The sequence below is a fragment of the Pleurodeles waltl genome, chromosome 9 (genome assembly GCF_031143425.1).
Source record: "Pleurodeles waltl isolate 20211129_DDA chromosome 9, aPleWal1.hap1.20221129, whole genome shotgun sequence".
In the NCBI taxonomy this organism is placed as follows: domain Eukaryota; kingdom Metazoa; phylum Chordata; class Amphibia; order Caudata; family Salamandridae; genus Pleurodeles; species Pleurodeles waltl.
The window spans coordinates 958,311,564-958,339,145 of NC_090448.1; the positions used below are offsets into that span (position 1 = coordinate 958,311,564).

Below are 27,582 nucleotides of genomic sequence, written 5' to 3' on the forward strand. Positions count from 1 at the left end.
TCCAGGTCATTTCCAAGCAAACAGTCTACTGGGATATTTGAGGAGACCACCACTTGTTTCAGGCCGTTGACCCCTCCCCACTCTAAAGTTACCATAGCCATGGGGTGTACTTTAGTCTGATTGTCAGCGTTGGTGACTGGATAAGTTTGTCCAGCCAGGTATTTGCCCGGGGAAACCAGTTTCTCTGTCACCAGTGACACTGGCACCTGTATCCCTCAGGCCCTCTACACTTGTCCCATTAATTAAGAGCTGCTGCCTGTATTTTTGCATGTTAGGGGGCCAGGCAGCCAGTGTGGCTAAATCCACCCCACCCTCAGAGACTAATGTAGCTTCAGTGTGACACCTGATTTGCTCTGGGCACACTGTTGATCCCACTTGGAGACTAGCCATTCCAGTGTTAGCTGGAGTGGAGTTTGAAGTGGTATTTTTCTTGGGACAGGCCTTGTCTCCAGTTTGGTGTCCAGACTGACTACAGCTACGACACCAGGCCTTTTTGGGATCAAAGTTTTTACCCTTGTACCCAGAATTGTTTTGTGAAGAGGCTCTGGGCCCACCCTCCTGTGCAGGTTTTTGGGGGCCTGTGGAAGACTCTTTACTATTTTTGTTTTTGGCTGTCTCACCACCCTTCCCCTGGGGAGATTTTGTGACCCCTTTCTTTTGGTCACCCCCTGTGGAAGTTTTGGACACCCTAGTCTTGACCCAATGGTCCGCCTTCTTTCCCAATTCTTGGGGAGAAATTGGTCCTAGGTCTACCAGATGCTGATGCAGTTTGTCATTGAAACAATTACTTAATAGGTGTTCTTTCACAAATAAATTGTACAGCCCATCATAATTACTTACACCACTGCCTTGAATCCAACCATCTAGTGTTTTTACTGAGTAGTCTACAAAGTCAACCCAGGTCTGGCTCGAGGATTTTTGAGCCCCCCTGAATCTAATCCTATACTCCTCAGTGGAGAATCCAAAGCCCTCAATCAGGGTACCCTTCATGAGGTCATAAGATTCTGCATCTTTTCCAGAGAGTGTGAGGAGTCTATCCCTACACTTTCCTGTGAACATTTCCCAAAGGAGAGCACCCCAGTGAGATTTGTTCACTTTTCTGGTTACACAAGCCCTCTCAAAAGCTGTGAACCATTTGGTGATGTCATCACCATCTTCATATTTAGTTACAATCCCTTTAGGGATTTTCAACATGTCAGGAGAATCTCTGACCCTATTTATGTTGCTGCCACCATTGATGGGTCCTAGGCCCATCTCTTGTCTTTCCCTTTCTATGGCTAGGATCTGTCTTTCCAAAGCCAATCTTTTGGCCATCCTGTCTAACTGGATGTCCTCTTCACTGGGGTTATCCTCAGTGATTTCAGAGAGGTTGGTCCCTCCTGTGAGGGAGCCAGCATCTCTGACTATTATGCTTGGAGTCAGGGCTTGAGAGGCCCTGTCTTCCCTAGATAGGACTGGTAGGGGGGAATCACCCTCCAAGTCACTATCATCATCCTCTGAATTGCCATCCTCAGAGGGATTGGCCTTTTCAAACTCTGCCAACAGCTCCTGGAGCTGTAGTTTGGAAGGTCTGGAGCCCATTGCTATTTTCTTTAGTTTACAGAGTGACCTTAGCTCCCTCATCTTAAGATGGAGGTAAGGTGTGGTGTCGAGTTCCACCACATTCATATCTGTACTAGACATTATGCTTCTAAAAGTTGGAATACTTTTTAAGAATCTAAAACTAGTTCTAGAATCTAATTCAAACTTTTACCAAACTTTTAAACTCTAAAAGAAATGATAACAGGGACTAACACAAGGCCCTAGCAGGACTTTAAAGAATTTAGAAAAATTTCAAATTGCAAAAAATCAATTTCTAATGACAATTTTTGGAATTTGTCGTGTGATCAGGTATTGGCTGAGTAGTCCAGCAAATGCAAAGTCTTGTACCCCACCGCTGATCCACCAATGTAGGAAGTTGGCTCTGTATGCACTATTTCAAAGTAAGGAATAGTATGCACAGAGTCCAAGGGTTCCCCTTAGAGGTAAGATAGTGGCAAAAAGTGATAATACTAATGCTCTATTTTGTGGTAGTGTGGTCGAGCAGTAGGCTTATCCAAGGAGTAGTGTTAAGCATTTGTTGTACATACACACAGGCAATAAATGAGGAACACACACTCCGAGACAAATCCAGCCAGTAGGTTTTGTTATAGAAAAATATATTTTCTTAGTTTATTTTAAGAACCACAGGTTCAAATTCTACATGTAATATCTCATTTTAAAGGTATTGCAGGTAAGTACTTTTGGAACTTTGAATAATTACAGTAGCATATATACTTTTCACATAAAACACAAATAGCTGTTTTAAAAGTGGACACAGTGCAATTTTCACAGTTCCTGGGGGAGGTAAGTTATTGTTAGTTTTAGCCGGTAAGTAAATCACTTACAAGTCTCAGGTTTGGGTCCAAGGTAGCCCACCGTTGGGGGTTCAGAGCAACCCCAAAGTTACCACACCAGCAGCTCCGGGCCGGTCAGGTGCAGAGGTCAAAGAGGTGCCCAAAACACATAGGCTTCAATGGAGAGAAGGGGGTGCCCCGGTTCCGGTCTGCCAGCAGGTAAGTACCCGCGTCTTCGGAGGGCAGACCAGGGGGGTTTTGTGGGGCACCGGGGGGGACACAAGTCAGCACAAAAAGTACACCCTCAGCAGCACGGGGGCGGCCGGGTGCAGTGTGCAAATACGCATCGGGTTTTCAATGATGTTCAATGAGAGACCAAGGGATCTCTTCAGCGGTGCAGGCAGGCAAGGGGGGGGGGCTCCTCGGGGTAGCCACCACCTGGGCAAGGGAGAGGGCCTCCTGGGGGTCACTCCTGCACAGAAGTTCCGTTCCTTCAGGTGCTGGGGGCTGCGGGTGCAGGGTCTTTTCCAGCCGTCTGGACTTTAGGTTCAGGCAGTCGTGGTCAGGGGGAGCCTCGGGATTCCCTCTGCAGGCGTCGCTGTGGGGGCTCAGGGGGGACAACTTTGGTTACTCACGGTCTTGGAGTCGCCGGAGGGTCCTCCCTGCGGTGTTGGTTCTCCACCAGTCGAGTCGGGGTCGCCGGGTGCAGTGTTGCAAGTCTCACGCTTCTTGCGGGGAGTTGCTGGGGTCTTTAAATCTGCTCCTCTGTAACAAAGTTGCAGTTCTTTTGGAGCAGTGCCGCTTTCCTCGGGAGTTTCTTGTCTTTCTTGAAGCAGGGCAGTCCTCGGAGGATTCAGAGGTCGCTGGTCCCTTGTAAAGCGTCGCTGGAGCAGGTTTCTTTGGAAGGCAGGAGACAGGCCGGTAAGTCTGGGGCCAAAGCAGTTGGTGTCTTCTGTTCTTCCTCTGCAGGGGTTTTTCAGCTCAGCAGTCTTCTTCTTCTTGTAGTTTCAGGAATCTCAATTCTTAGGTTCAGGGAAGCCCTTAAATACTAAATTTAAGGGCGTGTTTAGGTCTGGGGGGTTAGTAGCCAATGGCTACTAGCCCTGAGGGTGGGTACACCCTCTTTGTGCCTCCTCCCAAGGGGAGGGGGTCACATCCCTAATCCTATTGGGGAATCCTCCATCAGCAAGATGGAGGATTTCTAAAAGTTAGTCACTTCAGCTCAGGACACCTTAGGGGCTGTCCTGACTGGCCAGTGACTCCTCCTTGTTATTCTCATTATTTCCCCCGGCCTTGCCGCCAAAAGTAGGGCCATGGCCGGAGGGGGCGGGCAACTCCACTAGCTGGAGTGCCCTGTGGTGCTGGAACAAAGGGGGTGAGCCTTTGAGGCTCACCGCCAGGTGTTACAGCTCCTGCCTGGGGGAGGTGTTAGCATCTCAACCCAGTGCAGGCTTTGTTACTAGCCACAGAGTGACAAAGGCACTCTCCCCATGGGGCCAGCAACATGTCTCGGTTGTGGCAGGCTGCTGGAACCAGTCAGCCTACACAGATAGTCGGTTAAGGTTTCAGGGGGCACCTCTAAGGTGCCCTCTGGGGTGTATTTTACTATAAAATGTACACTGGCATCTGTGTGCTTTTATTGTGCTGAGAAGTTTGATTCCAAAACTTCCCAGTTTTCAGTTTAGCCATTATGGTGCTGTGGAGTTCGTGTAAAACAGACTCCCAGACCATATACTCTTATGGCTACCCTGCACTTACAATGTCTAAGGTTTTGCTTATGCACTGGTGCCCTCACCTATGGTATAGTGCACCCTGCCTTAGGGCTGTAAGGCCTGCTAGAGGGGTGACTTATCTATACTTGCATAGGCAGTGAGAGGTTGGCATGGCACCCTGAGGGGAGTGCCATGTCGACTTACTCGTTTTGTTCTCACCAGCATACACAAGCTGGCAAGCAGTGTGTCTGTGCAGAGTGAGGGGTCTCCAGGGTGGCATAAGACATGCTGCAGCCCTTAGAGACCTTCCTTGGCATCAGGGCCCTTGGTACCAGGGGTACCATTTACAAGGGACTTATCTGGATGCCAGGGTGTGCCAATTGTGGATACAAAAGTACAGGTTAGGGAAAGAACACTGCTGCTGGGGCCTGGTTAGCAGGCCTCAGCACACTTTCAATTCAAAACATAGCATCAGCAAAGGCAAAAAGTCAGGGGGTAACCATGCCAAGGAGGCATTTCCTTACACTATGGGAAATGAATAGCCATGAAGATAATTTTTCCTTCCTTTCATTTTTGATTGCTTAGTGCAGCCGCCATCATAATGAAATTTAGTAGATTCTAGTGCTCCAAAAGTTATTGTAGGGGGATTAGGACTAAGAGAAGCGAGGTTAACAAGTTAATATTTGGTATAGTTTATGTTGAAGGCCATATGCCCTGTTGCATTCCTAGTTTTCATCGTGTAACTGTGTTAATTGGCATTTCAGAAAAAGAAAAACAAAGGAAATTACGTCCTTCTGCACATCACTCGAATATGGGGACTAATCGCATCTGTCTTCAACATAGCGACAAATGCATAAAAAGCATGTTCATAAAACAGAAACAAGACAGGCCTCCCCTGTACCACAACTGTCCTTACACCACTGCCCCTACCCTTGGTACAAAGTCTGATCCCCACTGCAGTAGGTACACATCTCTAGTTTTAAAACTAAGCATTGTACTTTGGTCAAACATCTGTATGACGTTTTGCAAAAATAATTTGATCTCGTTACTATGCTATTCTTGCTTGTCATAGATAATGTAGCATTTCAGTGTTGTGTAACCGTTTGTTAGCCGATTAGGTCCCTAACTCTACCTGTTTTGTACCATTGAGCTTTACTGCTATCACTTGGACACCAGGCATACGTGTACTGAACTTGGTATTCTGATATGAGCATTACAAAAGACTTGGAAATAATCAATGTTGCTGGAGCTACTTAGATTGCTTTAGCGCAAATTGGTTACTGAAATGTTAGGAAAATGTTGCATTAGTTTGTAATCATTCATACATTATTTTTAAATAAAAGTTCACTGATACGTTACCTTTTTTTTATATAGATTGAAAGAATCCTAGGTGTTCGTCTGCAAGCTGGACTGAAAACCTGGACTCAGGTTCTCATGGGACAGTTTGATGACAAAGCGGAAGTGGATATGGATACAGATGCTCCACAAGTCAGCCACAAACCTGGAGGGGAGCCCAAAATCAAAGTAAGTCCCTTCACTCTGACCTGTTAGTTTGTTGGATTTTGCAGGTGGGTTGGTGGTGAGTTAGATGAGGATATCTTCATTGAGACTGACTTTGTTTCAGATCCTTTACCTTTGAGTGCATACCCTTGTGTACAGCAATACATGATCAGGTGTTCTTGTAAAATATACTGTTGTGGACTGGTGTGTAAAACTCATGTCAATATTTTGTTATTTGTGCAGAATAAACAAATGTAGCTTCTGTATTAGGAACTCAATGTTCTACTTAAAATCACACACGTCAGAAAATTCAAATCATTTGTGCATCCAGGTTATCTTCCTTACCTTTCATAGCAACATTTGGAAGACTGCTGTGAAATGAAAAACATGAAATAGTTGTAAGCTTTCTTTGGGGTTGGGTTGGGGTTATCATTTTTCATGCAGTGGAAAGGTAAAGTCAGAAGCTTTCAGTCAGTGCTGAAGCAAATGTTAAGAAAACAGCATAGCATGCATCCTTTCATCCTTATAGGTGAGGTGCTGGTGACAGCTAAGACACGAGTCTATCATTGCCTGAGAAATCTGCTCCTGTGATGTGGGAAACTTAGCCAAGTTCAAGCTGCTATTCCTTCAAAACAGATATGATTTCTTAATTTTAGGTTAAATATATTCCATTCTTTCCCTATTAGGCTCTGTAGTGGTGCTTTCTGGGCCCTTTGCTCTTTTCATTTTCCACTGTTTGTCTAGTCTCTTTACTCTTTAACTAGTCTCATTTTTACACTGAAATTGTTTATTTTACATTTTTCATTTTGGACTCTTTCTATGAAAGTTATTTTGCAGTCTTTAATTCTTTCTCATAAATATTATTTCCTGTTGGTGGCCTTCCTAAAAATCAGCTTTCTTCTCCTCAGACTATCAGAAATGTATGTGTTCTCTTTTCTCCCTTAATCCAGTACATCCCAGTATCTTGCTGAACGTTTGTCTCCCTCTTCTCAGTTTAGGTTTCATTTTCTCTACACTACTCAAATATTTCAACTATCTGACTATCCTTGGTTTGCGATAATAAGCATCTGTTCTAGCTCTAATGATTTTCCTTTTTCCATTCGATCGGCCTCAAGGCTGATGAATGAACCTCTCTTGCTGCCATCCTATCAAGTATGCCCTTGTATCTGCTTCATTATGTTTTATAATGCAGTTTTTGTGAAGCACTGCAGATATAAAAGCACGATGACTAAATAGTCACTGATGTTCACTCAGTCTGGAGGCACCTATTTTAAATGGTGCATTCAAAAGTTATATATTGAGTCTGGTCATTTTGTCTTGAGGCGGTGTTGCACAGGAAACCTCTTATCTGAAGTAAATGGTCTGTAAAATTGAAATAAAAAGCCACGGACAAAACTGTAAAAGATATGTAGGCTAAATAGTAAATTTCCTATGCACATGCTTTATGGATTACAAATCAAAATGAATGAGAAACCTTTTTTTAAAACTTTATTAACATTCTAGTCTATCCAGTGGTACATGTATTTCTTGTATGTGAGGAAAGAAAACGGATCGTCAATGTTTTTGTAAACCTAGTCTACGTCTTTCTGATGGATACAACTACCTGTGGATTCCTCACCTTATGAATTCGCCCTTGCGCCAGCATCCAACGGAAAGTCTTCTTCCTAGCTGTCCACGTCGACGAGGACATCATAATGGCACGGCTCCATGTGACTCCGTCTGACGTCAATGTGCCAATAAGAGGTCCTCGTCTGCGTACTAACATCAGTTTCCATTTTTTCGTGCCTTCGACGCCAATGGTTTTTCTTCCTGGCTCGTTGATAACTGTAGCGTTTTTTGGTGGTTACAATGTCTCCTCCCAAAAAGTCAGGTTTCAAGCCATATAGAGAAATGCGGGGTGGTCGGATGTCAGTGACCGACCCTCATTTGTATTGTATTTGGTGCCTTAGTTCAGAGCATGATGTTGAAGGATGCTCATCGTGCCAGAGCATGAATCCTAAAGCTCTGAAAGAGCGTGAGGCGAAGCTTTTTCTGGCAAAAGTGAATAAGAAGGGCCATAAAAGGGATGCCTCCCATGTTTCACCCAAGAAGCATAAGAAGCGGCAGCGTCATGATTCTTGGTGCCGTCATGACTCTCGGCGCCGGTCGGAGCGGAGCCGATAGAGGTCTCGGTCTTCTCGACGCCAGAAGACATGGGAGATGAGCCCTACTGTGACGCCTCAGCCCAGGAGTCCGGAGTTGTCGCCGGCGCCATCTGTCTTTGAGGTTGTTCATCATAGCCCTCAATTTTCGCCGGCGTCGAGGGAGCCTGATGTACAGCAAACCTCTGCTCAGCAATACCCGCCTTTTCCGGCTCCAGGGACCGATCCGGCTGCATTTTTTTAATGCAATGTATGCCGTTTTTCAATCTATGGCCCCTGCTGGTGCACCGGCGGGTTCCACGGGGCCATTGGCGTTTGATTTGGGCTCTCCGGCGCCGTCTAAGGCGGCTCCATTCATGCCCTTTTGTCCTGCGGAGACTGTCGGATCGGCACCGAGGGTATCCCCTTGTGGGAGTTCACCACTTGTGACGGTGGCTCCACCATCGCGTCAGCTGACTCCATCACCGCGCCATCCGACTTCGATGATGTCTCCTTCCAGACCGGCTCCATCGCCTTCCTGCCAACCAACTCCGCGGAGGTCATCGTTGGACTCCGCGCCGGGTGAGACTAGGAGTCACCCATCTCTTCCTGGGCCTTTCCGAGGTTCGAAGTAGTCGGCGTCGATGGATTCTTTATCGACGCTGGCTCTAGAGACACATCTTTGGTCTCGTAGGAAGGCTTTAAGACTTTTGGAGGAGGCTACAGACAGCTGGAGGAAGGTGAGATTGAGCCTTCGGATGAGTTCCAGGGTCTGGCCACTGCAAGTGGGCTGGATACTTCCCCGGAGTGGGACATTGCGTCTCCGGGGGAGTTTACAGAAGAGGCCGCTTCCTTCCATACACCTTTGTCTCTGGCGGAGGTGAAAACTAACCTGCTCACAAAGGTACTGCATCCTTCTGCGTCCAGTGCTGACCCTTTGATGCCTTTCAATGAGGCTTTAACTGAGCCTATATTGGTCTTGTGGAAGAAGCCAGTAACTACTCCTGCAGTGAACAGGGCAGTGGCGAGGAGACATAGGGGCGCACCAGGAGATCCAGTTTTCCTGTCACGACATCCAACTCCAGAAAGCTGAGTAGTCCAGGTGTCTTGCTCCGCGAAGTCTGCTCCTGGAACATTCCCTGGAGTCCCAACTGATAGGGAGTCTAAGAGGATGGAGCAGTCTTCGAAGAAGATCTTTTCATCCTGTAGTATGGCGCTTAAGGCTACTAATTCTACCTGTGTGCTGGGCAGGTACGTCCACACCCTTATGGACCCCGCTAAGGAAATGGCAAAGGATCTGCCACAGGAGATGCAAAGGTCGTTTGGATCCCTTTTTATGGATGCGCAGGCGGCTGCACAACAAATTATACAGTCTGGCCTGGACACTTTGGATTCGATAGCCAGGGCCATGGGAACATCTGTGGCTACTAGGAGGCATGCCTGGTTAAGGTCCTCTGGATTTTCATCGGACATTCAATCCACCTTAATGGATCTACCATTTGATGGGGAAAAGCTGTTTGGAGACAAGGCAGACTCTGCCCTTGAACGGTTTAAGGACTGTCGGGCGACGGCTAAGTCTTTAGGCTTACAGAACTCTGCTGCAACATCTTATAGACCTTTTCGCAGGTTTTGGGGGTTTACTCGTGGCTCTGCCTTTCAGAGGTCACAGTACTTGGCCCAGCAGCCTGCCAATCCGCCCTATCGTGCCTTTAGAGGGCGGGGTAGGGGTAGAGCCAGAGGGCCACCCCAGCAGCTGTCATCTTCATCCTCCTCCTCCGGTGGACAACAGCAGAAGCAGCCCTAGTTTTCCCCACTTTATCATCCATACTTCTCCTGTAGGGGGAAGATTGAGTCTTTTTCTACAGAAGTGGGAGTCGATTACAACGGACTCATGGGTGTTAAGAATTGTGGAAAAAGGTTATGCTCTCCCCTTTCAGGAGTTCCCTCCTCCCTTCCCCCCCGTCCCTCATTTTGTTCAGAAGACCATCTTCTGTTGCAACAGGAGGTTATGACCATGTTGTCAAAGGGCGCAATAGAGTTGGTGCCGTTGCAGGAAAGGGGTCAGGGGTGTTAATCAAGATATTTCCTGATTCCCAAAGTGGACGGTCGTCTAAGACCGATTCTAGACTTGAGGATTTCGAATTTGTTCCTCAAACAGGAGAAATTCAAAAAGCTGACCCTAGCGCAGGTGCTATTGGCGTTGAACAAAGGAGACTGGATGGTGTCTGTCGACTTGCAGGATGCGTACTTTCCTATTCCGATAATCAAGTCACACAGGAAGTATCTCCGGTTTGTGGTCGGGATGCAACACTACCAGTTTGCGGTCATTCCGTTTGGACTTACTTCAGCACCTCAGGTTTTTACGAAGGTGATGGTTGTTGCAGCACATCTCAGAAGGAGGGAAGTAGTGGTTTTTCCCTACCTGGATGATTGGTTGATCAAAGCCAAGTCTCCAGAGCTTGTGTTGTCTCCTCTGCGGATGACAACCCAGGTGTTGTTCGATCTGGGTTTTTCTGTAAATGTGCCCAAATCTCACCTGGAGCCCTCAACGCCTCCTGTTCATAGGGGCAGTATTGGACACAACAATGTTTCGGGCCTACCCCCGCCTCAGCAGGTTCGGGACATTCAGGCGCTGATTCAAATGTTTCAAATTGGAGCTGCAGTTCCAGTCCTCAAGGTCTTACGCCTGCTAGGTCTGTTTGCTTCTTGCATTCTGTTGGTCACTCACGCTCGCTGGCATATGAGGGTTCTTCAGTGGTGCCTCCGCAGGCAGTGGTTCCAGCACAAAGGAGATCTCAGGGATTCAATAAAGATCTCCAAGGACGCTGTAGCCGATCTTCATTGGTGGTCAGTGGACGGCATCCTTTCCCAAGGAAAACCGTTTTCACTACCACCTCCAGTGGCCACAGTGATATCGGATGCTTCCACTCTAGGGTGGGGAGCTCATCTGGGGGACCTGGAGATTAAGGGTCATTGGTCTCCAGCGGAACAGATGTTGCATATCCATCTATTGGAGTTGCGGGCGGTATGTTTGGCGCTCCATGCCTTCCTCCCTTCCCTTTGCGGTCAGTGTAGGAAGTTGGCTCTGTATGTGCTATTTCAAAGTAAGGAATAGCATGCACAGAGTCCAAGGGTTCCCCTTAGAGGTAAGATAGTGGCAAAAAGAGATAATACTAATGCTCTATTTTGTGGTAGTGTGGTCGAGCAGTAGGCTTATCAAAGGAGTAGTGTTAAGCATTTGTTGTACATACACACAGGCAATAAATGAGGAACACACACTCCGAGACAAATCCAGCCAATAGGTTTTGTTATAGAAAAATATCTTTTCTTAGTTTATTTTAAGAACCACCGGTTCAAATTCTACATGTAATATCTATTTGAAAGGTATTGCAGGTAAGTACTTTAGGAACTTTGAATCATTACATTAGCATGTATACTTTTTACATAAAACACAATAAGCTGTTTTAAAAGTGGACACAGTGCAATTTTCACAGTTCCTGGGGGAGGTAAAGTAAGGTTAGTTTTAACAGGTAAGTAAGTCACTTACAGGTTTCAGTTTTTGGTCCTAGGTAGCCCACCGTTGGGGGTTCAGAGCAACCCCAAAGTTATCACACCAGCAGCTCAGGGCCGGTCAGGTGCAAAGGTCAAAGAGGTGCCCAAAACACATAGGCTATAATGGAGAGAAGAGGGTGCCCCGGTTCCAGTCTGCCAGCAGGTAAGTACCCGCGTCTTCGGAGGGCAGACCAGGGGGGTTTTGTGGGGCACCGGGGGGGACACAAGTCAGCACAAAAAGTACACCCTCAGCAGCATGGGGGCGGCCGGGTGCAGTGTGCAAACACGTGTCGGGTTTTCAATGGTTTCCTATGAGAGATCAAGGGATCTCTTCAGCGTTGCAGGCAGGCAAGAGGGGGGGGCTCATCTGGGTAGCCACCACCTGGGCAAGGGAGAGGGTCTCCTGGGGGTCACTCCTGCACAGGAGTTCCGTTTCTTTAGGTGCTGGGGGCTGCGGGTGCAGGGTCTTTTCCAGCCGTCGGGAAATGGAGTTCAGGCAGTCGCGGTCAGGGTGAGCCTCGGGATTCCCTCTGCAGGCGTCGCTGTGGGGGCTCAGGGGGGACAACTTTGGTTACTCAGTCGTGGAGTCGCCGGAGGGTCCTCCCTGAGGTGTTGGTTCTCCACCAGTCAAGTCGGGGTCGCGGGGTGCAGTGTTGCAAGTCTCACGCTTCTGGCGGGGATTTGCAGGGGTCTTTAAATCTGCTCCTTGTAACAAAGCTGCAGTTCTTGTGGAGCAGTGCCGCTGTCCTCGGGAGTTTCTTGTCTTTCTTGAAGCAGGGCAGTCCTCGGAGGATTCAGAGGTCGCTGGTCCCTTGGAAAGCGTCGCTGGAGCAGGTTTCTTTGGAAGGCAGGAGACAGGCTGGTAAGTCTGGAGCCAAAGCAGTTGGTGTCTTCTGTTCTTCCTCTGCAGGGGTTTTTCAGCTCAGCAGTCCTCTTCTTGTAGTTTCAGGAATCTAAATTCTTAGGTTCAGGGGAGCCCTTAAATACTAAATTTAAGGGCGTGTTTAGGTCTGGGGGGTTAGTAGCCAAAGGCTACTAGCCCTGAGGGTGAGTACACCCTCTTTGTGCCTCCTCCCAAGGGGAGGGGGTCACATCCCTCATCCTATTGGGGGAATCCTCCATCTGCAAGATGGAGGATTTCTAAAAGTTAGTCACCTCAGCTCAGGACACCTTAGGGGCTGTCCTGACTGGCCAGTGACTCCTCCTTGTTGTTTTCTTTGTTTCCTCCGGCCTTGCCGCCAAAAATGGGGGCCGTGACCGGAGGGGGCGGGCAACTCCACTAGCTGGAGTGTCCTGCGGTGCTGTGACAAAGGGGTGAGCCTTTGAGGCTCACCGCCAGGTGTTACAGCTCCTGCCTGGGGGAGGTGTTAGCATCTCCACCCAGTGCAGGCTTTGTTACTGGCCTCAGAGTGACAAAAGCACTCTCCCCATGGGGCCAGCAACATGTCTCTAGTGTGGCAGGCTGCTGGAACCAGTCAGCCTACACAGATAGTCGGTTAAGGTTTCAGGGGGCACCTCTAAGGTGCCCTCTGGGGTGTAGTTTACAATAAAATGTACACTGGCATCAGTGTGCATTTATTGTGCTGAGAAGTTTGATACCAAACTTCCCAGTTTTCAGTGTAGCCATTATGGTGCTGTGGAGTTCGTGTAAAACAGACTCCCAGACCATATACTCTTATGGCTACCCTGCACTTACAATGTCTAAGGTATTGCTTAGACACTGTAGGGGCACAGTGCTCATGCACTGGTGACCTCACATATGGTATAGTGCACCCTGCCTTAGGGCTGTAAGGCCTACTAGAGGGTTGACTTATCTATACCTGCATAGGCAGTGAGAGGCTGGCATGGCACCCTGAGGGGAGTGCCATGTCGACTTACTCGTTTTGTTCTCACCAGCACACACAAGCTGGCAAGCAGTGTGTCTGTGCTGAGTGAGGGGTCTCCAGGGTGGCATAAGACATGCTGCAGCCCTTAGGGACCTTCCTTAGCATCAGGGCCCTTGGTACCAGGGGTACCACTTACAAGGGACTTATCTAGATGCCAGGGTGTGCCAATTGTGGAATCAAAAGTACAGGTTAGGGAAAGAACACTGGTGCTGGGGCCTGGTTAGCAGGCCTCAGCACACTTTCAATTCAAAACATAGCATCAGCAAAGGCAAAAAGTCAGGGGGTAACCATGCCAAGGAGGCATTTCCTTACAGAGGATTTCTCAAGTCAGGGGTCACCTCAGATCAGGACACCTTAGGGGCTGTCCTGACTGGGGGGTGACACCTCCTTGTTTTTCTCATTATCTCCCCCAGCCTTGCCGCCAAAAGTGGGGGCAGTGGCCAGAGGCGAGGGCATCTCCACTATCTGGGATCCCCTGGGGCGCTGTAACAAAAGGGGTGAGCCTTTGGGGCTCACCGCCAGGTGTTACAGTTCCTGCAAGGAGGGGGAGGGGCCTGCTAACCAGGCCCCAGCACTGTAACTTTGTTCCCACAATTGGCACAGCCCTGGCACACAGATAAGTCCCTTGTAAATGGTACCCCTGGTACCAAGGGCCCTGTTGCCAAGGAACGTCTCTAAGGGCTGCAGCATGTATTATACCACCCTGGGGACCCATCACTCAGCACATGCACACTGCCTCACAGCTTGTGTGTGCTGGTGGGAAGAAAATGACTAAGTTGACATGGCACTCCCCTCAGAGTGCCATGCCCACCTCACACTGCCTGTGGCATAGGTAAGTCACCCCTCTAGCAGGCCTTACAGCCCTAAGGCAGGGTGCACTATACCACAGGTGGGGCACAGCTGCGTAAGCACTATGCCCCTACAGTGTCTAAGCAAAACCTTAGACATTGTAAGTGCAAGGTAGCCATAAGAGTATATGGTCTGGGAGTCTGTCATACATGAACTCCACAGCACCAGAATGGCTACACTGAAATCTGAGAAGTTTGGTATCAAACTTCTCAGCACAATAAATGCACACTGATGCCAGTGTACATTTTATTCTGAAATACACCCCAGAGGGTATCTTAGAGATGCCCCCTGAAAACATACCCGACTTCCAGTGTGGGCTGACTAGTTTTACCTGCCTGCCACACACCAGACATGCTGCTGGCCACATGGGGAGAGTGCCTTTGTCACTCTGTGGCCAGGAACAAAGCCTGTACTGGGTGGAGGTGCTTCTCACCTCCCACTGCAGGAACTGTAACACCTGGCGGTGAGCCTCAAAGGCTCACCCCCTTTGTTACAGCGCCACAGGGCATCCCAGCTAGTGGAGATGCCCACCCCCTCCGGCCACGGCCCCACTTTTGGCGGCAAGGCCGGTAGAGATAATGAGAAACAAGGAGTTGTCACTGGCCAGTCATGACAACCCCTAAGGTGTCCTGAGCTGAGGTGACTCTGACTTTTAGAAATCCTCCATCTTGCAGATGGAAGATTCCCCCAATAGGATTAGGGATGTGCCCCCCTCCCCTCAGGGAGGAGGCACAAAGGGTGTAGCCATTGGCTACTAACCCCCCAGACCTAAACACCCCCCTAAATTGAGTATTTAGGGAACCCCAGAACCTAGGAAAACAGATTCCTGCAACCTAAGACGAAGGACTGCTGACCTGAAAGCCCTGCAGAGAAGACGGAGACACCCACTGCTTTGGCCCCAGCCCCACTGGCTTGTGTCTCTCTCCCCCCCCCCCCCCCCCCCCCCCCTTTTCAAGAAAAACTGCAACAGCGACGCATCCCCCAGGGTCCAGCGACCTCTGAAGCCTCAGAGGACTACGCTGCATCTAAAAGGACCAAGAACTCCCGAGGACAGCGGCTCTGCTCCAAAGAAACAACAACTTTGCATCAAAGAAGCAACTTTTAAAGGACTGCACGTTTCCCGCCGGAAGCGTGAGCATTTCCACTCTGCACCCGACGCCCCCGGCTCGACCTGCGGAGAAACAACACTACAGGGAGGACTCACCGGCGACTGCGACCCTGTGAGTAGCCATAGTTGACTCCCTCCCTCCCCCCCCCCCCCCCCAATCCGTCCCCCACCCCTGAGCCCCTCCAGCGAAGCCTGCATAGGGAATCCAGAGGCTCCCCCTGACCGCCTGCTTCTAAGAACCCGACACCTGGTAAAGACACTGCACCCGCAGCCCCCAGGACCTGAAGGATCCGACGTCCAGTGCAGGAGTGACCCCCAGGTGGCCCTTTACCTTGCCCAGGTGGTGGCTCCCCCCCCCCCTCCCCCCCAGTTGCCCTACAAAGACGCGGGTACCTACCGCTGGCAGACCGGAACCGGGGCACCATTCTCCATTGAAGCCTATGCGTTTTGGGAAACACTTTGACCTCTGCGCCTGACCGGCCCTGAGCTGCTGGTGTGGTAACTTTGGGGTTTCCCTGAACCCTCAATGGTGGGCTACCTGGGACCTAACTTTGAACCCTGTAGGTGGTTTACTTACCTGCAAAACTAACAAATACTTACCTCCCCCAGGAACTGTTGAAAATTGCACTGTCTAGTTTTAAAGTAGCTTATTGCCATTTTTGCCAAAACTGTACAAGCTATTTTGCTGATTCAAAGTTCCTATGATACCTGAGTGAAGTACCTTTCATTTGAAGTATTGATTGTAAATCTTGAACCTGTGGTTTTTAAAATAAACTAAGAAAATATATTTTTCTATATAAAAACCTATTGGCCTGGAATTGTCAGAGTGTGTTTCTCATTTATTGCCTGTATGTGTACAACAAATGCTGAACACTACCCTCTGATAAGCCTACTGCTCGACCTCACTACCACAAAATGGAGCATTAGAATTATCTCTTTTTGCCACTATCTTACCTCTAAAGGGAACCCTTGTACTCTGTGCGTGCCGTTTCTTACTTTGCACTAGTGCATACAGAGCCAACTTCCTACACACCACTTAATACCTGCATGGTGTTGTACAAATGCTAATGTAGCATACAGACATGTATTCTTCTGTGTGTGGTTTACTGTTCCAGTTGCCAAAATTAGCCAAGGAAGGGGTTACATAGTCTTCCTGCTGTTCTGTGAAACTTTGCAGAATGCTGCCGCCACCATTTCAAGCAGTGAGTCTGTCCATTGATCTGCACTTGTATCTAGTTGTGATTCACTGCCACTTGAAAGGTACCTATTTGGTATACCAGGACTATAAATTTTATCTAACACCAACAATACTAGTAAATCTTTTCCACCAGCTACTGCCACCAGCTTAGGGAGTTGTTAGTTTTAGCAGTAAACACTTCAACTGATGAGAAACATGACCAGTCTGTAGCCAGTCTTTTTAACCTTGCAGACCATTTGCTATCAAGGTCTAAGACAACGATCAATATTGAATCCTTGCGTGATGTCTGGATCACCTTCAGTGTCCATAAATCTATTGTTCGATGGCATCTGTCGCTGTAGATACGCATGTTCTGCAATAGCTCGCCATCTGGTGTTGGGCCGGAGTGTTACAAGTTGTTTTTTCTTCGAAGAAGTCTTTCGAGTCACGGGACCGAGTGACTCCTCCTTTTGTCTCCATTGCGCATGGGCGTCGACTCCATCTTCGATTGTTTTTTTTCCGCCATCGGGTTCGGACGTGTTCCTGTCGCTCCGAGTTTCGGAACGGAAACAATAGTTAATTTCGGAAGATTTTCATCGGTATTGTTGCGTTCGGGATCGGCGTACTTAGATTCCACACCGCATCGAAGATCGAAGAGCTCCGGTGCCCTTCGGGGTAGTTTTTCGATCCTCCGTCGGGCCTGGTCGGCCCGACCGCGTGCTGAAGAACGCCGATGGAACGGACCCCGTTCCGTTTCTGCCCCAAATGCCACAATAAATACCCCTACACAGACCAGCACTTGGTCTGCAACCTGTGCCTGTCACCTGAGCACAGCGAAGACACCTGCGAGGCCTGTCGTGCGTTCCGGTCCCGAAAAACACTCCGAGACCGTCGAGCCAGAAGACTTCAAATGGCGTCCGCACCGACAGCCCAACAGGAGTTCGAGGAACAGGAAGAAGAAGGTACCTTCTCGATCCAAGACTCAGACTCCGAAGGATTCGACGATACACAAACCGTGAGTAAGACGTCGAAAACCACACAAAGAAACATTTACAAGGCCCAGGGGACGCCACTGCCACCAGGCCATGGCTCGACCCATAAATTCTGTGACCGACCGTCGGCACCGAAAAAGGCCCAAACAGTGCCGAGATCGTCCGACTCCGGTCGAGACACCGGCACGCAGCCTTCTCGGGACCGAGAAAGTGCTGGAGACAAGCCTCGACACCGAGATGCCGGTGTGGACACGGCTCGACGCCGAGACAGCGGCACCGAAACAGATCGACGCCGAGAGGTTTCGGCCCCGAAAAGGAAAAAAGTCACCTCGGAGCCGAAAAAACACGCAGACAAAGTTTCGATGCCGAAACAAACTGCAAGCGACCCAGCTTCAGGCTCTTATACAGAAGAGCACTCGCTAACCTCCCAAATGCAAAAGCATAGGTTTGAGGAAGAGCTACAAGCAACTGATGTGGACCATACGCAAAAGCGTATCTTCATTCAGCAGGGGACAGGAAAAATAAGCACCCTTCCCCCCATTAGGAGAAAGAGAAGGTTGGAGTTCCAGACGGAACAAGCACCACAACCAAAAGTGGTGAAAAGAGTTACACCACCACCCTCTCCTCCGCCCGTGATTAACGTTTCACCAGCACAAACGCCATCACACTCCCCAGCTCACACCACCATGAGCCAGGGTGACCAAGATCAGGACGCATGGGACCTATACGACGCCCCAGTGTCAGATAACAGCCCGGAGGCATACCCTACAAAACCATCTCCACCAGAAGACAGCACCGCGTACTCTCAGGTGGTGGCTAGAGCAGCACAATTTCACAACGTAAGCCTCCACTCAGAACAGGTCGAGGATGATTTCTTGTTCAACACACTCTCCTCCACCCACAGCTCCTACCAAAGCCTGCCTATGCTCCCTGGTATGCTCCGGCACGCAAAAGACATATTTAAGGACCCAGTCAAAAGTAGGGCAATCACACCAAGGGTGGAAAAAAAGTATAAGCCGCCTCCTACGGACCCGGTTTTCATCACTACACAGCTGCCACCAGACTCTGTTGTTGTAGGAGCAGCTAGGAAAAGGGCCAACTCTCACACATCTGGAGATGCACCACCCCCAGATAAAGAAAGCCGCAAGTTCGATGCAGCTGGTAAGAGAGTCGCAGCACAAGCTGCAAACCAGTGGCGCATCGCGAACTCCCAGGCACTACTTGCGCGCTATGACAGAGCCCACTGGGACGAGATGCAACATCTCATTGAACATCTGCCCAAAGACTTCCAAAATAGGGCAAAACAAGTGGTTGAGGAGGGACAGACCATCTCCAACAACCAGATACGTTCCTCCATGGACGCTGCAGATACAGCTGCACGGACAATTAATACATCTGTAACTATCAGAAGGCATGCATGGCTCCGAACGTCTGGATTTAAACCAGAGATTCAACAAGCAGTTCTCAATATGCCTTTTAATGAAAAAGAACTGTTCGGTCCAGAAGTGGACACAGCGATTGAGAAACTCAAAAAAGATACGGACACTGCCAAAGCCATGGGCGCACTCTACTCCCCGCAGAGCAGAGGGAATTACAGCACATTCCGTAAAACGCCCTTTCGGGGGGGGTTTCGGGGTCAAAGCACACAAGCCAGCACCTCACAAGCAACACCGTCCACTTACCAGGGACAGTATAGAGGAGGTTTTCGGGGACAATATAGAGGAGGGCAATTCCCTAGAAATAGAGGGAGATTTCAAAGCCCCAAAACCCCTACTACTAAACAATGACTCACATGTCACTCACCCCCTCCACACAACACCAGTGGGGGGGAAGAATAGGTCATTATTACAAAGCATGGGAGGAAATCACTACAGACACTTGGGTTCTAGCAATTATCCAACATGGTTATTGCATAGAATTTCTACAATTCCCTCCAAACATACCACCAAAAGCACAAAATTTGCCAACACACCATTCCAATCTCCTGGAGATAGAAGTGCAGGCACTATTGCAAAAGAATGCAATCGAATTAGTGCCAAACACACAAATAAACACAGGAGTTTACTCACTGTACTTTCTGATACCAAAGAAGGACAAAACGCTGAGACCAATCCTAGACCTCAGAGTAGTGAACACTTTCATCAAATCAGACCACTTCCACATGGTCACACTACAAGAAGTATTGCCATTGCTAAAACTGCACGACTACATGGCAACTTTAGACCTCAAGGATGCTTATTTCCATATACCAATACACCCATCGCACAGGAAATACCTAAGGTTTGTATTCAAAGGAATACATTACCAATTCAAGGTACTGCCTTTCGGATTAACAACCGCACCAAGAGTCTTTACCAAATGTCTAGCAGTAGTCGCAGCACACATAAGAAGGCAGCAAATACATGTGTTCCCATATCTAGACGACTGGCTAATCAAGGCCCATTCGTTAATAGAGTGCTCAAATCACACAAATCATATCATACAAACCCTCTTCAAACTAGGGTTCACCGTCAATTTCACAAAATCCAAAATTCTGCCACGCAAGGTACAACAATACCTGGGAGCCATAATAGACACATCAAAAGGAGTAGCCACTCCAAGTCCACAAAGAATTCAAAATTTCAACACCATCATACAACGCATGTATCCAACACAAAAGATACAGGCAAAGATGGTATTACAACTCCTAGGCATGATGTCATCATGCATAGCCATTGTCCCAAACGCAAGACTGCACATGAGGCCCTTACAACAATGCCTAGCATCACAGTGGTCTCAAGCACAGGGTCACCTTCTAGATCTGGTGTTAATAGACCGCCAAACTTACCTCTCGCTTCTGTGGTGGAACAACATAAATTTAAACAAGGGGCGGCCTTTCCAAGACCCAGTGCCACAATACGTAATAACAACAGATGCTTCCATGACAGGGTGGGGAGCACACCTCAATCAACACAGCATACAAGGACAATGGAACGTACATCAAACAAAACTGCATATCAATCACCTAGAACTTCTAGCAGTTTTTCAAGCACTAAAAGCTTTCCAACCAATAATAGTTCACAAATACATTCTCGTCAAAACAGACAACATGACAACAATGTATTATCTAAACAAGCAGGGAGGGACGCACTCCACGCAGTTAAGCCTGCTAGCACAAAAAATTTGGCATTGGGCAATTCACAACCAAATTCGCCTAATTGCACAGTTTATACCAGGGATACAAAATCAACTCGCAGACAATCTCTCTCGAGATCACCAACAGGTCCACGAATGGGAAATTCACCCCCAAATACTGAACACTTATTTCAAACTCTGGGGAACACCTCAGATAGACTTGTTTGCGACAAGGGAGAACGCAAAATGCCAAAACTTCGCATCCAGATACCCACACAAACAATCCCAAGGCAATGCCCTATGGATGAACTGGTCAGGGATATTTGCTTACGCTTTTCCTCCTCTCCCTCTCCTTCCTTACCTGGTAAACAAACTCAGTCAAAGCAAACTCACTCATATTGATAGCACCAACTTGGGCAAGGCAACCCTGGTACACAACGCTGCTAGACCTATCAGTGGTACCCTGCATCAAATTGCCCAACAGGCCAGATCTGTTGACACAGCACAACCAAAAGATCAGACACCCAGATCCAGCATCGCTGAATCTAGCAATCTGGCTCCTGAAATCCTAGAATTCGGGCACTTACAACTTACCCAAGAATGTATGGAAGTCATAAAACAAGCAAGAAGGCCATCCACCAGGCACTGCTATGCAAGTAAATGGAAGAGGTTTGTTTGCTACTGCCATATTAATCAAATACAACCATTACACACAACTCCAGAACATGTAGTGGGTTACTTGCTTCACTTACAAAAATCTAACCTAGCTTTCTCTTCCATTAAGATTCACCTTGCAGCAATATCTGCATACCTGCAGACTACCTATTCAACTTCCCTATATAAAATACCAGTCATTAAAGCATTCATGGAGGGCCTTAGGAGAATTATACCACCAAGAACACTACCTGTTCCTTCATGGAACCTAAATGTTGTCCTAACTAGACTTATGGGTCCACCTTTTGAACCCATGCACTCCTGCGACATACAGTTCCTAACCTGGAAGGTGGCATTTCTCATCGCCATTACTTCCCTGAGAAGAGTAAGCGAGGTTCAGGCGTTTACTATACAGGAACCTTTTATACAACTACACAAAAATAAAGTCGTCCTAAGGACCAATCCTAAATTTTTGCCAAAGGTTATTTCACCGTTCCATCTAAATCAAACAGTGGAACTTCCAGTGTTCTTTCCACAGCCAGATACCGTAGCTGAAAGGGCACTACATACATTAGATGTCAAAAGAGCATTAATGTATTACATTGACAGAACAAAGAACATCAGAAAGACTAAACAACTCTTTATTGCATTTCAAAAACCTCATGCAGGAAACCCAATTTCAAAACAAGGTATAGCCGGATGGATAGTTAAATGCATCCAAATCTGCTACCTTAAAGCTAAACGACAGCTGCCCATTACACCAAGGGCACACTCAACCAGAAAGAAAGGTGCTACCATGGCCTTTCTAGGAAACATCCCAATGCAAGAAATATGTAAGGCAGCCACATGGTCTACGCCTCACACATTCACCAAGCACTACTGTGTAGACGTGTTATCCGCACAACAAGCCACAGTAGGTCAAGCTGTATTAAGGACATTATTTCAGACTACTTCCACTCCTACAGGCTGATCCACCGCTTTTGGGGAAATAACTGCTTACTAGTCTATGCAGAACATGCGTATCTACAGCGACAGATGCCATTGAACTGAAAATGTCACTTACCCAGTGTACATCTGTTCGTGGCATCAGTCGCAGTAGATTCGCATGTGCCCACCCGCCTCCCCGGGAGCCTGTAGCAGTTTGGAAGTTACCTTCAATTATTTATATATGTATCATCTCAACCTTAAATAGGTGCATACTTAGTCACTCCATTGCATGGGCACTATTACTACAATTCAACTCCTACCTCACCCTCTGCGGGGAAAAACAATCGAAGATGGAGTCGACGCCCATGCGCAATGGAGACAAAAGGAGGAGTCACTCGGTCCCGTGACTCGAAAGACTTCTTCGAAGAAAAAACAACTTGTAACACTCCGGCCCAACACCAGATGGCGAGCTATTGCAGAACATGCGAATCTACTGCGACTGATGCCACGAACAGATGTACACTGGGTAAGTGACATTTTCATTATGCACTGATGTTCAAGACCCAGCCTCGTTCAGTTTATGCTAGCGACTTCTTGTGCTTAGCTCAGGCATCACCCCAGAAAGTGGAGCAAACAAGACTTGTCCTTTCTAAAAATGCCACCATCTTTTAAAGCACCACACAAATAATCTCCACCTCGTTCAGATATTACTTGCAAGTAATGCACTTTCTTGGTGAAAAGAGCAGTGAAATTAGTTATTTCTTCTTCAACTCTGCAGTCTGAATCGCTATTCATTTTCAAGATGGTTCCACATTACCTGCTGACTAAACCAGTTTTTCCATTAGTGTGTGTTTAATGGAACAAGGAAAGGAATTTTTTTGTTATCCCCACCACAAAGGAGAGCACCATATAGAATCATAAGGAAATATGAACATTATAAGCTAGATCCCATCGCCTTGTGAAAGGAGCCTGTTCCTGGCTCATTCTTCATGTTGGCAACCCAATACGACATGCTTCATCGCACCAGCCTTTGCTTTTCTAGATAGATAAAACTGTCACCTAGGCATTTGGATGGTAGGAAGATGTGGTTTCAGTGATCCAGGTCTGGTATTTCTCATTCTTTGTCAGGGGTCTGTGCCTATACTCTGGCTGCCAATTGAGTTTCTCCCAAGTTGGTCAAGGCAACAAAGCTGCTGTAGTGTATCAGCTTTCGCTAAGGTCCTAAAACTGGTGTAAATGTCCTCTCTGATCTGGTGTACTGAATCTCCTCGAAGTGTAGACAAAGTGGAAAAAATCCTGGCTCTCAACAGCCTGTGTTTACATTAGGGCCAGTTATGTGGAGAGCAAACTTAATGCTGGAGTGTTTGGCAGATGTACATTTTCCAGGGATGGATGAAAAATCTATGTTCGGTGGCATGTGTAGCTGCAGATACACATGCTGTGCATAGTCCGCCGTCTGGTGTTGGGTCGGAGTGTTACAAGTTGTTTTTCTTCGAAGAAGTCTTTTCGAGTCACGAGGGACTCCTCCTCTTTGTTTCCATTGCGCATGGGCGTCGACTCCATCTTCGATTGTTTTTTTTTTTCCGCCATCGGGTTCGGACGTGTTCCTTTTCGCTCCGTGTTTCGGGACGGAAAAAATAGTCAGAACTTCGGAAAACTACGTCGGTATTGTTTCGCTCGGTATCGGGTTAGATAGAATCGACAATGAATCGTGAAGAGCTCCGGAAGCCCTTTGGGGTAATTTCGATCCCCCGTCGGGCCTGGTCGGCCCGACCGCGTGTAACATCGAGGCTGATGGAACGGACCCCGTTCCGATTCTGTCCTAAATGCCACAATAAATATCCATATACAGACCAACATTTGGTCTGTAACTTGTGCCTGTCGCCCGAGCACAAGGAAGAGACGTGTGAGGCCTGTCGAGCGTTTCGGTCGAGGAAAACGCTCCGTGACCGAAGAGCCAGAAGATTGCAGATGGCGTCCGCGCCGACAGAACGACGAGGGTTCGAGGAACAGGGAGAAGAAGAAGAAGCCTTCTCCATCCATGAATCGGACTCGGAAGAATTCGACGTCGAGGAAACCGTGAGTAAAACGTCGAAGCAAGCACCACATGGAAAAACAGACAAGGCCCAGGGGACGCCACTGCCGGCAGGCCATGGCACAACCCATAAAGTAGGTGACCGTCCATCGGCACCGAAAAAGGCCGAACTGGTGCCGAGGTCGTCCGACTCGGGTCGAGACACAGGCACGCAGCACTCTCGGGACCGAGAAAGTGCTGCTGAAAAAAGTCAGCACCGAGACAGCGAAACCCAGGCTGCTCGGCCCAGAGACAGCGGCACCGAGGATGGTCGACGCCGAGAAAGTTCGACACCGAAAAAGAGAAAATTCTCCTCGGAGCCGAAAACAACCAAAGAGACAGTTTCCGTGCCAAAACGCCCAGCAACCGAACCAACAGCCAGTTCGTACTCAGAGGAACAATCACTGTCCTCCCAAATGCGCAAACATAGGTTTGAAGAAGAGTTACAAACCACAGATGTAGACCATACCCAAAAACGGATCTTCATACAAAGTGGTACAGGGAAGATCAGCACTCTTCCCCCAATCAGGAGAAAAAGGAAACTTGATTTCCAAACTCATGAAAAGACACCACAAGCAAAAGTGGTAAAGAAGGTAACTCCACCACCCTCTCCACCACAAATAACTCATACATCACCGGAACAGACTCCGTCACATTCACCGGCTCATACCACCATGAGCCAAGATGACCAAGATGCGTGGGATCTCTATGACGCCCCAGTATCAGACAATAGCCCTGAGGCGTACCCTACCAAGCCCTCACCACCTGAGGACAGTACAGCGTATGCACAGGTGGTAGCTAGGGCAGCAGAGTTCCATAACGTGTTGTTACACTCAGAGCCTGTCGAGGATGACTTCCTTTTCAACACCCTCTCCTCCACCCATAGCAATTACCAAAGCCTTCCTATGCTCCCAGGAATGCTAAGGCACGCAAAACAGATCTTTAAAGAACCTGTCAAAAGCAGAGCGATAACTTCAAGGGTGGAGAAGAAATATAAAGCACCACCCACGGACCCTGCTTTTATCACATCACAACTGCCACCAGATTCAGTTGTAGTAGGAGCAGCTCGTAAAAGGGCCACTCGCACACATCAGGCGACGCACCACCACGGGACAAAGAGAGCCGCAAGTTCGACGCAGCTGGCAAAAGGGTTGCAGTACAAGCTGCAAACCAGTGGCGCATCGCTAACTCGCAGGCGCTCCTAGCGCGTTATGACAGAGCCCATTGGGACGAGATGCAGCATCTCATCGAGCATCTACCCAAAGAACTCCAGAAACGGGCAAAACAAGTGGTTGAGGAGGGACAAAATATCTCCAACAACCAAATACGTTCCTCTATGGATGCAGCGGATACAGCTGCAAGAACAATCAATACCGCGGTAACCATAAGGAGGCATGCATGGTTGCGCACATCCGGCTTCAAGCCTGAGATACAACAGGCAGTGCTCAATATGCCGTTCAATGAACAACAATTGTTTGGACCCGAAGTTGACACGGCAATTGAGAAATTGAAAAAAGACACGGACACAGCCAAGGCCATGGGCGCACTCTATTCCCCGCAGGGCAGAGGCACTTTCGGGACCTTTCGTAAAACAACCTTTAGAGGGGGGTTTCGAGGTCAAGTCACACAAGCCAGTACCTCACAAACAACACCGTCTACCTATCAGGGACAGTACCAAAGGGGAGGCTTTCGGGGACAATACAGAGGGGGACAATTCCCTAGAAACCTGGGAAAATTTCAAAGTTCAAAGACCCCTCAGACAAAACAGTGACTTACAAGTCAATCAACCCCTTCACACAACACCAGTGGGGGGTAAGACTAAGCCAGTTCTACAAATCTTGGGAGGAGATAACAACAGACACTTGGGTCTTAGCAATTATCCGACATGGTTATTGCATAGAGTTTCTCCAACTCCCTCCAAATGTCCCACCAAAAACACAGAATATGTCAAAACAGCATTTAGACCTTCTAGAACTGGAAGTTCATGTATTACTGCAAAAGGACGCAATAGAATTCATACCAGCTACACAAAGGAACACAGGAGTTTACTCACTGTACTTTCTAATACCAAAAAAAGACAAAACACTGAGACCAATCTTAGATCTCAGAACACTAAACACCTACATCAAATCGGAACACTTTCACATGGTCACGCTACAAGACGTATTACCACTGATGAAACAACAAGACTACATGACAACCTTAGATCTAAAAGACGCGTATTTCCACATACCGGTACATCCCTCACACAGGAAATACCTAAGGTTCGTATTCAAGGGAATACATTACCAATTCAAAGTGTTGCCGTTCGGTATAACAACCGCACCTAGAGTCTTTACAAAATGTCTAGCAGTAGTAGCTGCACATATCAGAAGACAGCAAATACACGTGTTCCCCTACTTAGACGATTGGCTAATCAAGACCACCTCCCTAACAAGGTGTTCTCAACACACAGATTATGTCATACAAACCCTCTACAAACTGGGTTTCTCCATCAACTATACAAAATCACACATTCTGCCGTGCCAAACACAGCAATACTTAGGAGCGACAATCAACACAACAAAAGGGATAGCCACTACAAGTCCACAAAGGGTTCAAAATTTTTACAAAGTTTTACAGGCCATGTATCCGACACAAAAGATACATGCAAAGATGGTGTTAAAACTCCTAGGCATGATGTCCTCATGCATAGCCATTGTCCCAAACGCAAGACTGCACATGAGGCCCTTACAACAGTGCCTAGCATCACAATGGTCACATGCACAGGGTCACCTTCTAGATCTGGTGTTGATAGACCGCCAAACATACATCTCGCTTCTATGGTGGAACAGTATAAATTTAAACAAAGGGCGGCCTTTCCAAGACCCAGTGCCACAATACGTGATAACAACAGATGCTTCCATGACAGGGTGGGGAGCACACCTCAATCAACACAGCATCCAAGGACAATGGGACGTACATCAAAGAAAGCTTCATATAAATCACCTCGAATTGTTAGCAGTATTCCTAGCGTTAAAAACATTTCAACCCATCATAATCCACAAATACATTCTCGTCAAAACAGACAACGTGACAACAATGTATTATCTAAACAAACAGGGGGGAACACACTCAACACAGCTGTGTCTCCTAGCACAAAAGATATGGCAGTGGGCGATTCACAACCACATTCGCCTAATAGCACAGTTTATTCCAGGAATCCAGAATCAACTAGCAGACAATCTCTCTCGAGATTATCAACAAGTACACGAATGGGAGATTCACCCCCAAATTCTAAACACTTATTTCCAAATTTGGTGAACACCTCAAATAGACCTATTTGCAACAAAAGAGAACGCAAAATGCCAAAACTTCGCATCCAGGTTCCTACACCGGCAGTCTCAAGGCAATGCTCTATGGATGAATTGGTCAGGGATATTTGCGTATGCTTTTCCCCCTCTCCCTCTCCTTCCATATCTAGTAAACAGATTGAGTCAAAACAAACTCAAACTCATACTAATAGCACCTACATGGGCAAGACAACCTTGGTATACGACACT

General features: G+C 47.8%; 1 protein-coding gene across 2 annotated transcripts in view; it reads left to right on the forward strand.

Annotated features, from left to right (window-relative positions):
* The window catches only part of DYNC1H1 (dynein cytoplasmic 1 heavy chain 1), a 916,572-nt gene that overhangs the window by 82,356 nt on the left and 806,634 nt on the right, over positions 1-27,582 (forward strand). For both annotated transcript variants that reach the window (XM_069208347.1, XM_069208346.1), the window contains exon 10: positions 5,462-5,611. In XM_069208347.1, coding sequence (XP_069064448.1) covers positions 5,462-5,611 — 150 coding nt within the window. The remainder of the gene's footprint in view (positions 1-5,461; positions 5,612-27,582) is intronic.